At 34.5% G+C, this 13857-nt stretch overlaps 2 protein-coding genes across 5 annotated transcripts; both read left to right on the forward strand.

Annotated features, from left to right (window-relative positions):
- Positions 1-1355: 1355 nt before the first annotated feature.
- LOC129291508 (probable disease resistance protein At5g66900) lies at positions 1356-4658 on the forward strand. Of its 4 annotated transcripts, none has more exons than XM_054928903.1 (5): positions 1356-2023; positions 2167-2517; positions 2643-3006; positions 3392-3577; positions 3694-4658. In XM_054928903.1, exons 4-5 carry the CDS (start codon positions 3529-3531, stop codon positions 4506-4508), a joined length of 864 nt encoding a protein of 287 aa, XP_054784878.1. In that variant the 5' UTR covers positions 1356-2023; positions 2167-2517; positions 2643-3006; positions 3392-3528; the 3' UTR covers positions 4509-4658. The 4 variants fall into 2 exon arrangements, with proteins under 4 accessions (XP_054784878.1, XP_054784881.1, XP_054784877.1 ...); XM_054928902.1 differs by having other exon boundaries at positions 3395-3577.
- Positions 4659-5074: 416 nt separating this feature from the next.
- Positions 5075-9205, forward strand: LOC129290628 (probable disease resistance protein At5g66900). Its single transcript, XM_054927456.1, has 5 exons — positions 5075-5921; positions 6860-7218; positions 7325-7689; positions 7808-8028; positions 8137-9205. Exons 1-5 carry the CDS (start codon positions 5279-5281, stop codon positions 8937-8939), a joined length of 2391 nt encoding a protein of 796 aa, XP_054783431.1. The 5' UTR covers positions 5075-5278; the 3' UTR covers positions 8940-9205.
- Positions 9206-13857: the final 4652 nt, after the last annotated feature.

Below are 13857 nucleotides of genomic sequence, written 5' to 3' on the forward strand. Positions count from 1 at the left end.
TTCTTTTTATAATCTTGATTAAAAATTAATATAACTATCATTAAAATGTAAACTTATATATATATATATATATATATATTATTTTTTATTTTTTTAATTGTACTTATTACATACTCTCTACATTTAAAAATATAAAATATTTTTAATTAAATCTCACCCCTAAATAAAATAGTTATCTACTTTCAAACTAACTCCATTTTTCACATTTACTCCTATTAAACACCCTACAATAAATATAAAGTCATTATTAATAGGAGTACTTTTGAAAAAAAAAGTAATGATTACATCTTAAAAGATTAAAAATACCTTATATTTTTTAATATCTAACTCCTCAAAAAATACCTTACATTTTTTAATAAGGGAGTATAACAGAACTCCTTTACATTTGATGAAAAAATTAAGTTGAATGAAAGTTGTGTTTTAAAACACTGAATTAATTATAATTAAATTCACAATAAATTTTTCTAAAAAATTAAATTAAAAATATCAATTCAAATTATTATAAATTCAAAAGTTTTAACTGTAAATCAGTATTTAAATTTAAATATTAAATGTAATTTGTAGATTGTAACAAAAAATTTTATTTATAATTATTTAAATTAGCATTTACAATTCATTTTATAAAAAATTTTATCAAAAATCTAATTATTATTAATTCATTCTTTTAAAATCTAACTATTATACTCTCAAAAATTTATTTACATTTGCAGATCCTCCCCTTCTTTTGGACAAAGTGGAGAAGGCTTCGACCATCCTGAGATAAGGCCTAGAATAGAAAATTGCTTGATTTGATAAAAATATTTAGGATAAAAGTATATTTTTATTGTTAAAGTATTTTTTAAAAAATACTCAAAGTCTTAACATTTTTGTCAAAATAATTTTATCTTTAAAATTATTAAAATAAAATATTTTATTATTTTCATCAAATTTTTTAATAGTTAATATTTGAAGTCAACGTCAAAAATTTAATGAAATGAACAAAAATATTCTATTTTAATAATTTTAATAATAAAATTATTCTAAAAAATATTAAGATATTAGGTGTCCTTTACAAAATACTTTAAATATTTTAAAAATAAAAATATACATTTACCTAAATATTTAAACAAACTTTGTATCAAACAGATCCCTTGGAGTGAAAACAGGAATTATGAACTGAAGAACACAAGATTTTTTTTTTTTTAATAGAAAAAATGTGTACCTACGCGGAATTTTCGTGCTCCTTTCCTAGTTACATTGTTCAGGCATATTTCGTGGACGTCTCTGGGGCTACGCCAGTCAATCTATGGGTCGTCTTCTCTAATATTAAAAATTACAGGACACTCATTTGCTCGCCTGACACATTGTAGCTTAAAGTCCACGCTGCACTGAAACATACAGAAACTTGGCTCATCACCAATGGCGGATGTTTCGCTTATTTGGGGTTTACTGAAAGAAGCTCTGGCTGTTGTGGGAAAGGGTCTAGAATACAAGAGCACTCGCAAGAATCTCGAGTCAGCTGTGGAGGACTTGAGCCCGTTGGTTGAAAAGATCGAACATTCCATGAAGCAGATGGATCTGCCAACTAAACATATAGAGAAACTGAAAAGGATATTAGCAGACAACAAAGAGGCTCTTGGAAAGCACAAAATCCATTGGTGGAGTTGCGTCCTTGCGCCGTATTCTCAGAGAAAACTATCCGAAGGGTTCACTTCCCTGGAACGCAACATCTCTGTTGACATACAAATTCTCACGCTTCAGCAATTGACTGACATCCTCTCGATCCTGAGTTCTCAAGGTAGTGGCCTTGGAATCCCAACCAATTCAGCTCTGAACACACACAATGTCGGGACACAGATTTTCAAGGATCATCTTGATGAAAGATTATTCCCCCGATTTACTGTGGGATTGGATGGCCCTTCTATGGAAGAGTTGAAGGATAAGCTGCTTCATGGTGATGAGCGGGTTCTGAACTTGTATGGTTTACCAGGATCCGGGAAGACCACTATGGCGAAAAAACTCTGTCTTGATCTCCAAGTCGAAGGTAATCACATTTTATGCATTCACTTGCTTTCCCCTGTTTATCTCATGTTCTGTATTTGTGCCTTTTAGAACTCTGAAACTGGGACTTGACACGAACTAGTGTTGTTTTAAGAAGTAATATTGTCGTGTTCTTGGGTTTGGTAGGCAAAATTCAAGTCCAATATCATCTTTGAGCCGTTGGGTTCACAGATTCAAAGCAATGAGACAGAGATAATCAACAAGTTGCAGGATCAACTGTCCAAAAATGGCGGAAATCCAGTACTGTTGGTATTGGATGATGTTTGGCCTCGCTTAGAAAATATTGTTGATAAGATATATCTAAGATCACCATATTCTAGAATTTTGGTGACTTCTAGAGCTCAAATCAGATCAGTTAAAACCCGATACCCTATGGATTTGCTCAGCGAGAAAGATGCAGAAAAACTTCTCCGTCACTTAGTTCAATCGAGCAACATCGATTTTGATGAGCCAGCAAGACGTGAAATTCTTCTCCAGGTGACATGTATCACAATGAACTAGGGAGTTCTTAATAACCTTCACTTTTCTCTTCACAGAGAAGATCCAAAAATCTTAGAACTTTCACTAGATTAACTAATTGCATTTGGTTGGGTGAAATGCAGATAGCAAAAGGTTGTGAGGGCTTACCATTGGCTCTTGAATTCATCGGCGGCAAACTCCGAGGGAAGGACATTGAAGCGTTTCAGAAGGTGCAGTTAGAATGGTCGCGAGGTGGCTCAATTCTTGATTCAAATGCAGAGTTGCTTCGCCATCTCCAAAACACGTTGCATCTTTTGGTAGATGAATCCATCAAGGAGTGTTTTATGGACCTTGGTTTATTTCCTGAAGATCATAAAGTCCCCATTACTGCACTGATAGACATGTGGATTGAACTGTATGACCTAAATGAGCCAAGAAACATAGATGCAATATCTTCATCAAAGAATTAGTGGCCATGAATTTGGCCGCCGGAATCAAAATTAGAAGGTAAAAAAATGTTACCTCATTCTTTCTTTTCATAGATTTTAGATTGTCTAAGTGGTGGGTGGATTTGAGTTAATGTGGGAAGTTTCACATAAGATAAAAGTTTGACTTGATAGCTAATAAATAATAAAAGAAAAAAACTCATATAATTGAGCCTTGGTGTTCTGATTTAGAATATGGTGTCCACTGATTTTGTCTATTTATTATTCCTCTCTTGTTTCGGATGGTCACTCTTCACATAGTTTGAGTCCCAAAAAGGGAGTCTCCCTGTGAGGGGAAAATTGTTACTTGAACGATGTGGTGTCTTTTTGTTCCTCTTACCCATTTATTCTATTAATTAAAGGCTTCTCAATCCTCTTGTTTCATTTGGGTTTATAATCTTTTTAAGCAGGATGGTTGGAATGGAAGTGGACAATTACTACAATAACCACTTCCTCGTGCAGCATGATCTTTACAGAGAGCTAGCCATTGATTTGAGTGAACAAGAACCATTAGAGAATAGAAGGAGATTGATCATTGACATGAATGGGAATATCCCTCCACAATGGTGGCCTTATCCTGTCACTATCAACAGGTTCTATTTTTGTAATCTCCAGTTGATGCAAACCCACTCAATTAAAAGTTAAAATGACTTGGGAGAAAATTTTTACCGCATTAATTTCCACTCATCATCTTCCAAATTCGATGCAGATCAAAAGGTCACTCCAGGCTGGTGCAACATTCAAGGACCTAGAGCTGTGGTTCTGGTTTTGAATCTTAAGACTATAGAATACATTTTACCTGAATTCATCAAGGAAATGAAAAATCTTAAAGTTCTTATAGTCACCAATTATGGTTTCTGCACCACTGAGTTAAAGAACCTGGAACTGCTTGGTTCTTTGTTGAGCCTCAAGAGAATCAGATTGCAGCAAGTTTCAGTTCCATCTCTATGTGATCTGAAGAATGTGCACAAGCTGTCACTTTACATGTGTGAAGTTGAGAATGCTTTTGAGAACAGCTCCATTGACTTCTCAGAAGCAATGCCAAAACTGGAAGACTTGAGCATTGAGTATTGCAAAGATTTGGTGAAGTTGCCGACTGGGCTCTTCAATATTGCTGCTCTTAGGAACCTCACTATTAGCAACTGCCACAAATTTATCGGACTGCCAGAAGAAATTGAAAAGCTTGAGAAATTGAAATTACTGAGGATTAGTTACTGTGCTGATATTGAAGAAATGCCAAAGTCAATCACAAAGCTCAAGAGTCTAAGCTTTCTGGACATGTCATTCTGTGTAAGCCTTAAAAGATTACCGGAAGAAATTGGTGAGCTGCAGAATCTGAAAAAGCTTTATATGGCGGGCTGCCCTGTACTTGAATTGCCAAAATCAATCACGGATGTTGGGAAGTTAGAGAGTGTGATATGCGATGAGTATGCATATCCGTTGTGGGAAGTTATCAAATATCGCTTTTCTGGACTCAGCATAAAGACGGTCACCATGGAGATTAGCTTGAATTGGCTTTCCTGAATTTGGTTGTTTGTTTGCTTTCTTAGTTGTCGTTTGAATAAATGATATATTTGTGTCTACTGGAAGATATAATCTCCTCTTTTCCCCTATGAGAGAAAAGGGACGGTGGTGTACAGGAAGTTTTGAAAAAAGATGGAATGATGGTGTATTCATTAGGTAATTAATTTCTCTCCGAAAAAGTTTAGCTCCATTAATTTCAATAACAAATGGTTAAAACTTAATTTTAAATTCAATAATTTTTTGGTCGAAAATACACTTACTCTGTTCCCAAAAAAAAAAAGAATAAGAAAAAGAAAAAAGAAGCTATGCTTGCTAGTAAAAATCACACTTCCTACTCACTCACATACACCTAACTAGTGTGCGTATATTCCTTGATTAATATCAAAGATTAAAAAAAACTCAATTATTCTAAAAAGTTCAAATACAATTAATTATAATATAATAAAAAAGAAAGCTATGATTCTTCTTTTCACGGAAGCATGACTTTTCCGCCCTTTTGGGTCATTAAATATTGTTGCCTGGGGCATGCAGGAGCAGCCAAGAGCGAAGACTACAAGAGCATAAGCAACATAAAAAACACTGCATGATTTCACAAATTTCTAGACCTAGATTTCAGCTACCCTTCTGCAAGATCCATTTTCTTCAACTACAATTCAATTTGCTCGACCAACCCCCCTCCATCATGCTCTTCCTTCTCTTAAAACCAAAGGCTCTGTAGCTATAGCCCATTGAGATTACACAACTTGCAGAGATACACTGATTTGTTACCAATGGTGGATGCTGCTCTTCTTCTGGAGCTGGGCGAGATAGCCTCGAGAGTTGTGGAAAAAGGTCTCAAGTACAATAGCACCCGCGAAACCCTCAAGTCAACCACCAAGGATTTGGCTCCCGTGGTTCAGCAGATTGAACAGTCCATGAAGGAGATGGATCACCCAACTGAAGAAGTAGAGAAGCTCAAGGAGATGCTTGCAGCAAACCATGAGGTTCTTGGAAAGATTCAGATCCACTGGTGGAACTGCTGTCTTGCTCCATGCTTTCAAGGAAAACTCGATGAGGAGTACCAGTCACTGGTAAGGTACAGTTCAGTTCAGGTGCAGATTCACATGTTAAGAGATGTGAAGAAAATCCTGTCCAAGTTGAGTCCTCATGATGTTGATGACCAGAGGAGACAAGCCATCACAGCTCAAGATCAGACAAGAGATATGACCCCCACACCTACGTTCAAGGATGATGATGATGATGATGATCTTGAGATATTCCCAGAATTTACAGTGGGAATGGATGGCCCTTTCGTGAACGAGTTGAAGTACAAGTTGCTTAATGGCAATGAGCAGGTTCTGAACTTGTACGGTTTAACAGGATCGGGAAAGACCACCTTGGCTAAAAAACTTTGTCGTGATCCCCTGGTCAGAGGTAATCACTAATCAACAACCTTAAATTTACCACTCTAGGTATTTTTTTTGTCTTCGCTCCCTTCTAGATTTGTAATCTTGTAAACTTTGACCATAATTTTTGTGCAATTATTTGCCTTCTGTACTTATATTCTCTAAGGTCACACATTTTAATTTTAGAAAAATTTTAGTGAGACCCATTGATTAAATTTAATTTTAATTAGAACCTCTAAAATTATGACATTTTACAAATAAGTGAGGGACTAAAATGAAAGTGAAGAGTTTTTACTTATGTCAGTTTTTCATTTTTTATACATTAATTATTTATTTCTTTACACAAGTTGTTCATGCATTTATATTCATTAAGAATAATAAAATTATTTCAATCAACTTTTTAATTAACCATCCATGTTGGTTGTTAATTTTCTTACATTAATTGTTCATGTGTATAGTTTTATTACGGATAATAAGATCATTTTAGTTATTTCCTTAATTTTATTTCAATCCTTCACATATGTGATAAAATTTTAAAATTTTAAAAATTTTAACTGAAATTAAATTTGATCAAGAGATTTTCACTTAAATTTTCCCTTCAATTTTTCCACAGCGCCTTTTAACTGCGGCAGTCGTCCATATTAAATAAAATTGAAGTGACGTAAAAATGCATGTTCCCTATTTATGACAGGCGATTGAACTTTTCGGAAAGTACGCCAAGAGCATAAATGAATGTTCAAGTCTTTCTCCAAAAAATAAAAATTAATTGTCCATATTTCATATGAACAGAACAGGAACAAATTTTTCTATGCCAAAAATACATATGTGGGGAGAAAAGGGACTCACCGCACCGCCACAATTAATGTGTCCTGGTGCTAGTATAGCATTATAGGGATATGAGTGTTACATTAATATATTAAGATTATGATAATATATCCTTATATAGTATTGCTTTTGTTCGACTAGGTAAATTCAAGAACAATATCATTTTTGAGACCTCGCTGGACTCTCAAATTCAGGGCAATGAAGCAATGAACCAGTTGCAAAATCGACTGCTCGAAGTTGGGGAAAATCCAGTATTATTGGTGTTGGATGATGTTCGGTCATCATCACCTGTCTCAAAAAATGTTGCTGAGCAGTTTAAGGTTCGAATGTCATCAGGTTCTAAAATTTTGGTGACTTCCAGAAATCCAATAGACACACCTGCGATCTTATACCCCATGAATCCACTTAGTGCAGATGATGCCATAGCCCTCCTGCGTCACTTTGTTGAACCAAGTAATATCGATTTTACTGACAATAAAGTACGCGAAATTCTCCTACAGGTAATTGACATATACATTTTGTCTCTTCAATTGAAAAAAGATCATAACTTTCTGGTGATAATATTGGTTTTATTTTTTATTTTTTTTTTGTTGGGCTGAAACGCAGCTTGTTAAAGATTGTAAGCGATTACCGATGGCAATTGAATTCATTGGTCGAAAACTCCAAGAGAAGGGTGGTGTCGAGGATTTGCAGAAGTTGCAGATAGAATGGTCGCGATGTCACTCTATTCTTGATCCAAACAAAGATTTGCTCGCCCATCTCCAGAATTCCATGCATTTGTTGGTCGATGATTGTGTCACAGAGTGCTTCAAGGACCTCGGGTTATTTCCTGAAGATCAAAAAATCCCCGTCGCTGCCTTGATTGACATGTGGATTGAACTTTATAATCTCGATGAACTCGGTATATATGCCATGACCTTCATTCACAAATTGACAGCCCTAAATTTGGCTTCAGGCATCAAAGTCAAAAGGTACCTACATAATATATATATATATATATATATATATATTCATGTACAGCGATTTTACCTTTAATCTTCTTGCGTACGTTTTGGGTTTAACTACAAATTACAATCTTGGTTTAAGCAGCAGAATAGTTGGGAGGATCGAAGACAATTGCTACAACAACCACTTCCTCATTCAGCATGATCTTCTGAGAAAGCTAGCCATCCGTATGAGCAACGAAGAATTATACTTTGAGAATAGGAAAAGACTGATCATTGACATGAATGGGAATCGCCGTCCCGACTGGTGGCCACGTCAACAGAAGCAGTACAAGGTAGCTGCTCGTATACTCTCCATATCAACAGGTTTGTTTATCTCTTCTCTCATGATCTCTGATTGATGATGATCACCCAGCAGTAAATAAGAATAAGCGTTCATGGCTCGTCATTCATTTTCTTCCACATTTGATGCAGATCGAAACATCACTTCAGCATGGTGCAACTTTCATGCAGGTGATGCGGTGGTTCTGGTTCTGAATCTTAAAACTACAGAATTCACATTGCCGGAGTTCATTCAGAAAATGAGAAGCCTGAAAGTTATTGTTCTCGCCAACTATGGCTTCCATCCCGCTGAATTAAAAAACCCAGAGCTGCTTGGTTGTTTATGGAGCCTCAAAAGAATCAGATTGCAGCGAGTGTCAGTTCCTTATTTCCTTCGTGAACTGAAGAACGTGCGCAAGTTATCACTTCACATGTGTGAGGTGAAGGATGCTTTTGAAAACAGTTCAATGGAAGTCTCAGAAGCAATTCCAAATCTGGTGGACCTGAATATTGAAGATTGCAAAGATTTGGTGAGGTTGCCTGCTGGGCTCTGCGATATCGTCGCCATGAAGAAGCTCAGCATCAGTGGCTGTCCCAAGTTTAAAGAACTTCCCGAAGAAATTGGGAAGCTTGAGAATTTGGAGTTACTAAGGGTAAGTTACTGCACTGATTTCAACAAGATGCCGGAGTCCATTACGAAGCTGAAGAAGCTGAGACTTCTTGATATCTCAAACTGTGTGAGTCTGAGAAAATTACCAGACAACATCGGGGAGCTGAGGAATTTAAGGAAGCTTTACATGCTGCGTTGTCCAATCAGCGAATTGCCAGACTCAGTCAACGATATGGAGAATTTAGAGAATGTGACATGTTGTGAGTATACGTATCCTTTTTGGAAAGTTATCAAATCTAACTGTTCTGGACTACACCTCAATATGCCCATCGACGCTGTAGCTTAAATTGTCCAGAAGTTGTTGGGACTACTCTGTCGAAACGAAGCTTTTTCCTCGTCTCAGTTTGATTCTTTTCTTTGTTGTCTGAATAAATCATATCTCCTGTAAACTTGGACGAGACTGTTGGTCTAAAACTAACAAGATACATTACAACTTCACATGCTTTAGGAGATGTTTAGTGCATCAATATACTGTCGCTTTGATTTTGGTAATTTATGTGTTGTGTTAAATATGGACGGACTTAGATGTGTGCAAAGGTTAGTTCACCCTTCTCTCTCCCTTTTTTTTTAAAAAAAAAAATTGCCTTTATAATTCATTGAAATGTCAATGTCAATTTCCATATAAATAAAATGTAAATTATTAAATTAATTGCATAACAAATATACAAAATTAATAGTAAGTTATACTATTTCTTGTTTAAACTCTATAATGTGAAGACCCGTTTTTTGAAGAATTCAAATTCTTCTGTGTTTTCTTTTTTCTTCTAAAAATTCTTAATAATGTAATAAACTAAAGCGAAAAGATATTTAAAGATTAAATTAATGAAGAATGTTTCCTATAAAGTCCAAGAAATGTTGTAGTATAAATAATGTTATAAAACTTAAAATGACGCCGGATACATTATTATTTCCATAGCATAAAAGTAATTTTAAAATGTGAAATAATCCGCGTAACCATGTAAGCAAGAATATTAAAAGAAGCTCCTTTTTTTCTGTGGATAAAAATATTTGCTCTGTTAATTCCCACAAAGGACTATTTATTCTTCGGAATAGATTCTTTTGTTTTTAAAATTAGCTTTTGTTATCTTCGGCGCTTTTTCCTACGTTACTGGGACGAAGTTGAGCTTATGAAAGAATTTTGTCAAAAGTGTTGACAAATTGGACAATAAAAGTGATTCCATAGACGGTCTCGCCGGAATTCATAAACAAATATAATCGATTAAATAATTAATTAAAATTCTCAATACTTTACTTCAATTTGCTTCATATATGGGATAGTGAACCCATGAAAACATTAGTCTATGCCGGTTGAAAATCGAAGTTCTAAAACTTAGATCCTAAGTCTTTGACAAAATGCACAAGCTGATATTCATAAACATACGTGTGCCGTCAAATTTTATATTAAGAATGTTTAAAAAATAATCTACTTCATTAAAATAGTTTAGATTATTTAATTAAACACATCTTAAATTTTATATTATACTCTTAATATATTTTTTCAATGCTAAATGGGGACTTGTTTCTCTAATATTCCTTCTCTTTATTATTTTCATGTTTATACTTTCTCTCTCTCTTTTTGTAATATTTATACTATAATTTTCTGTCTTTTTTTATCACTTGTTTTCTTTCTTCTTCCTCTTTCGTTCTCTTTTTCATTTTTTATTGTTTTTCTTTCTCAGCTTTTTGTCCACTCTGATATGATCATATCAAGTTTTGGTATTAAATATATTTGAATATTGTTAATTTCACTAAAATAACTTAAATCACATTATTTGATATATCATAAGCTTTATATTATATATTTATAATCTATTTTTCATTATTCAAGTGACACCTCATTTTCTAATATTTATGATTTATGATTCTAAGCATTTTAAATGATTGTCTCTTATCCTACTCCTGAGGTCTTGAATATTTGTTGGAAGACCTAGGAGAAATGACAATTAGAAATTTTGTTAGAATATTAATCACAATTATAGATTTTAAATTATTGAAATCTCAATAAAAAATAAAAAAATTAATTATTTAATCTTTATAGTTTTGATTTAGTTATAATTCAATCCTTAAATTTTGATTCATTGTAACTTGATCCCTGAAGTTTTGACTTAGTTATAAATCACTCCATAAAGTTTGTCTTTTTGCAATTTAATCCATGAAGTTTCAACCTCTTAAATATTAATTCCTATATTTTAAAAAATAAAGGAACAATTTGCTCAATGGCCTCAAAAAATACAACTTCCATAAATTATGGAAGAAATTTTTGAATATTTTGAAATATGGCCCATTCAAAAATAAATTAGATGCATTTTTACTACATTGTCCTCAACTCTGTTCAGTCTTTTTTATTAAAAATAGGATATAATTGATGTTATTTTGATCTAATTTTCCTTGATTTTATTTTTCCATCCATACGGTTAACGTTTCTTATCGTACTACTTGCCTCTCTCTGTTTATCTTCTCTGTTTTTCCCAAATATTATCATCACATTAAACAGGAAACTGCATTATCGAATAGAAATTGTCTTGTATTCATTTATCTGGAGGTTATCGTACTACTTGCCTCTCTCTGTTTATCTTCTCTATTTTTCCCAAATATTATCATCACATTAAACAGGAAACTACATTATCGAATAGAAATTGTCTTGTATTCATTTATCTGGAGGTTGAAGAGAATCATCCATAATCGAATTTCCATCATCTTCATATATTCAGGTAATATATCCATTGAATCAGTAAATCATCTGTTCCTAATCTATTTTTTGTCATCATTGATGATGCAATTTGCTTGAATTTCGAACACAAAACATATTATTTTCTCACTGTTCATGATTTTTTATTTTTTATTGTGTATTTGATTTTCTATGATCAGCTAAGCCGTCCGTAATTTTTTTCGAACCTAGTTTGATCTGAGTTGGGTGAAGGAGTATGGCATTTTTGTGTTTCTGATTAACGTTAGTATATCATTGATATACTATAGTATCTCATTGATAAGTAATATCAGTTTTAACTTACCAACACTATGTCATCTTGTAGATATAGGGATGCTTAATCTGATAATTTCTTATGATGAAAAATGGGATTTGAACAACCGTTACGTTGATGGTTCATACTTGGAGGTGCTTGTGGAAGACCCAACTTCCTATCTTGATGTCATGGAAATTGTGTATAAGAAATTGCAATTGAATGCAAGTCATGAGGTCAAATTGATGGTCTTTTTTGATATTGGAACTTCAACATATAATATTTTAGAGGTGAAGAATGACAATGATTTGATATGGTATTTTAATTCGCTGAGAAATTCTAATCTCTTTAACTTCCTGTTGATTGTCTCTATTCTAATGGACCTTTTTCCATACAAGAAGTGTTTGAACCTTGCCATGAAGGAGATAGTTCATTAACTTCATGTTCTTCTACATTTTCCAATAACAAGAATTATAGCGAACCTGATGAACTTTTGCAAATAGATGATATTAAGGAGGGAGATGCATTCTTTAGCAAATTGAAAGTCCAAAAATGTAACAGTCACACCCCCCGAGCCCACTGCTTCGAGTGGTGAACTGGGCCGTGCCACCTCACGGCAACCACCAGCCGGCTTTCCTCCTGGTAGTTCAGGAGTTATTCCGCACCCACTGCGCTAAGGGAGCCTTCCCAGGTTCGATCCTCCAACCTCTCCTACATAGCGAAGTTGAGGCTGAACCTGGTACCATTGAGTCAACTGATACCAAATGTAACACTTGCCCCAAGTGTTATCCAAAAATCACACAATTCAAATAAACTAAGTGTGGTTAAGGAGTTAATCCTAAAACCAACTTAGGAAACAAACCATTTAAATCACTAAGCAAATATACGATTGCAAAGTAAACATTTAAAACCTTAAAAAAAATTATAGGTTCTAACTATAGCGCACGGAAGCAAGTTAGACGAAAGAGAAATAAAAAGATACTGTCATGACAGCATTTAAATTGCTGTCATGACAACCCTCCCGAGTCAACTTCTGGGAGGCGTCGTTCCACCATCCGTCCTCCGATCAAAGTGATTTTAAAGCACATCACATGTCACATTCAAAGGGTACTATAAGTATACCAAATTTCAAAAGATCCAACGGTCGGATTTAAAATTAAACATGTTAAAAATTTGATTATTTTTGCTGTCATGACAGCTAAAAAGCTGTCATGACAGCACTTCCGGACCAACTTTCGGAGTGCACCATTTCATCATCTGACCTCCGATCAGAGTGATTCCAAAGCCCACATGTCACTTTTAAAGAATACTATTAAATTTTGAAAAGATCCAACGGACGGATTGAATTTTGTGCAGGTTATAAAATCAATACTGTAGCTGTCATGACAGCAATTTAATGCTGTCATGACAGCACCTCCAGACCAAATTTCGGAGTGCGTCGTTTCTCCGTCCGATATCCGATCGACATGATTCCAAAGCCCACATGAAGCTTATAAAAGGTTTTACTTGTGACCCAAATTTTAGAGAAATCCAACGGTCGGATTAAAATTTGGACACCCGGATGCAAAAGTGCAGCTTTTTGGTAAAAACCATTTTCAAAATTATCCAAATCTCATCCTAATGGTCACAAACCTGTGGGAACACTTTGGACACGTCAAATAAGACTAAAAACACCTGAAAGAACATTCAAATGATGGAAAACCCCCATACATCAAAATTTGACCACCCGGGTGCCATTTTCCCAAAATGGACCCTAAACCCCCAAAATGCACAAATCATACAAGAGTGGTCACAAATCAATCTAAATACCATGCATTTATATAAATACATATGCTAAACATTTTTACTTGGCTCAGAGCTCCTTGTGGGGCCTACGCACCCACTCTCTCTATCCAAGCTATATGTTTGCCCATAGCACACCATTTGCAATGCAACCACTTTGCATTTGCTTATAAAATCACATATATATCAAAATAAAGATCTGCTTGTAATAGAAACTTGGTCTACTAAGTAAATCCATCAAAACCACACACCATAACCAAGTTTCCTAGCCACAAGTCTGCAAACAGACAAAAATTCATACACAAGCACACAATCCACACATATTCACACACACACACACATAATCATATCCTACTGGCACCCTAATCTTAAATACATTACAATATATTTGCTCAAAAGAAAGGGGTTGCAGTTCTTTACAAATCACAAGCAAACCCCTAGCTTTGCTCCTTTCCCGTCCAC

Source organism: Prosopis cineraria, unplaced genomic scaffold (genome assembly GCF_029017545.1).
Source record: "Prosopis cineraria cultivar Desert tree isolate PC_DT_omini unplaced genomic scaffold, ASM2901754v1 PC13, whole genome shotgun sequence".
NCBI classification, from domain to species: domain Eukaryota; kingdom Viridiplantae; phylum Streptophyta; class Magnoliopsida; order Fabales; family Fabaceae; genus Prosopis; species Prosopis cineraria.

Coding starts and splice junctions, on each gene's coding strand:
- LOC129290628 (XM_054927456.1), top strand. CDS start 5,279: ATGGTGGATGCTGCTCTTCTTCTGGAGCTGGGCGAGATAGCCTCGAGA. Junction 5,922..6,859: donor TCGTGATCCCCTGGTCAGAG/GTAATCACTAAT, acceptor TTGTTCGACTAG/GTAAATTCAAGAACAATATC. Junction 7,690..7,807: donor TCAGGCATCAAAGTCAAAAG/GTACCTACATAA, acceptor TGGTTTAAGCAG/CAGAATAGTTGGGAGGATCG.
- LOC129291508 (XM_054928903.1), top strand. CDS start 3,529: ATGGGAATATCCCTCCACAATGGTGGCCTTATCCTGTCACTATCAACA. Junction 3,578..3,693: donor TATCCTGTCACTATCAACAG/GTTCTATTTTTG, acceptor AATTCGATGCAG/ATCAAAAGGTCACTCCAGGC.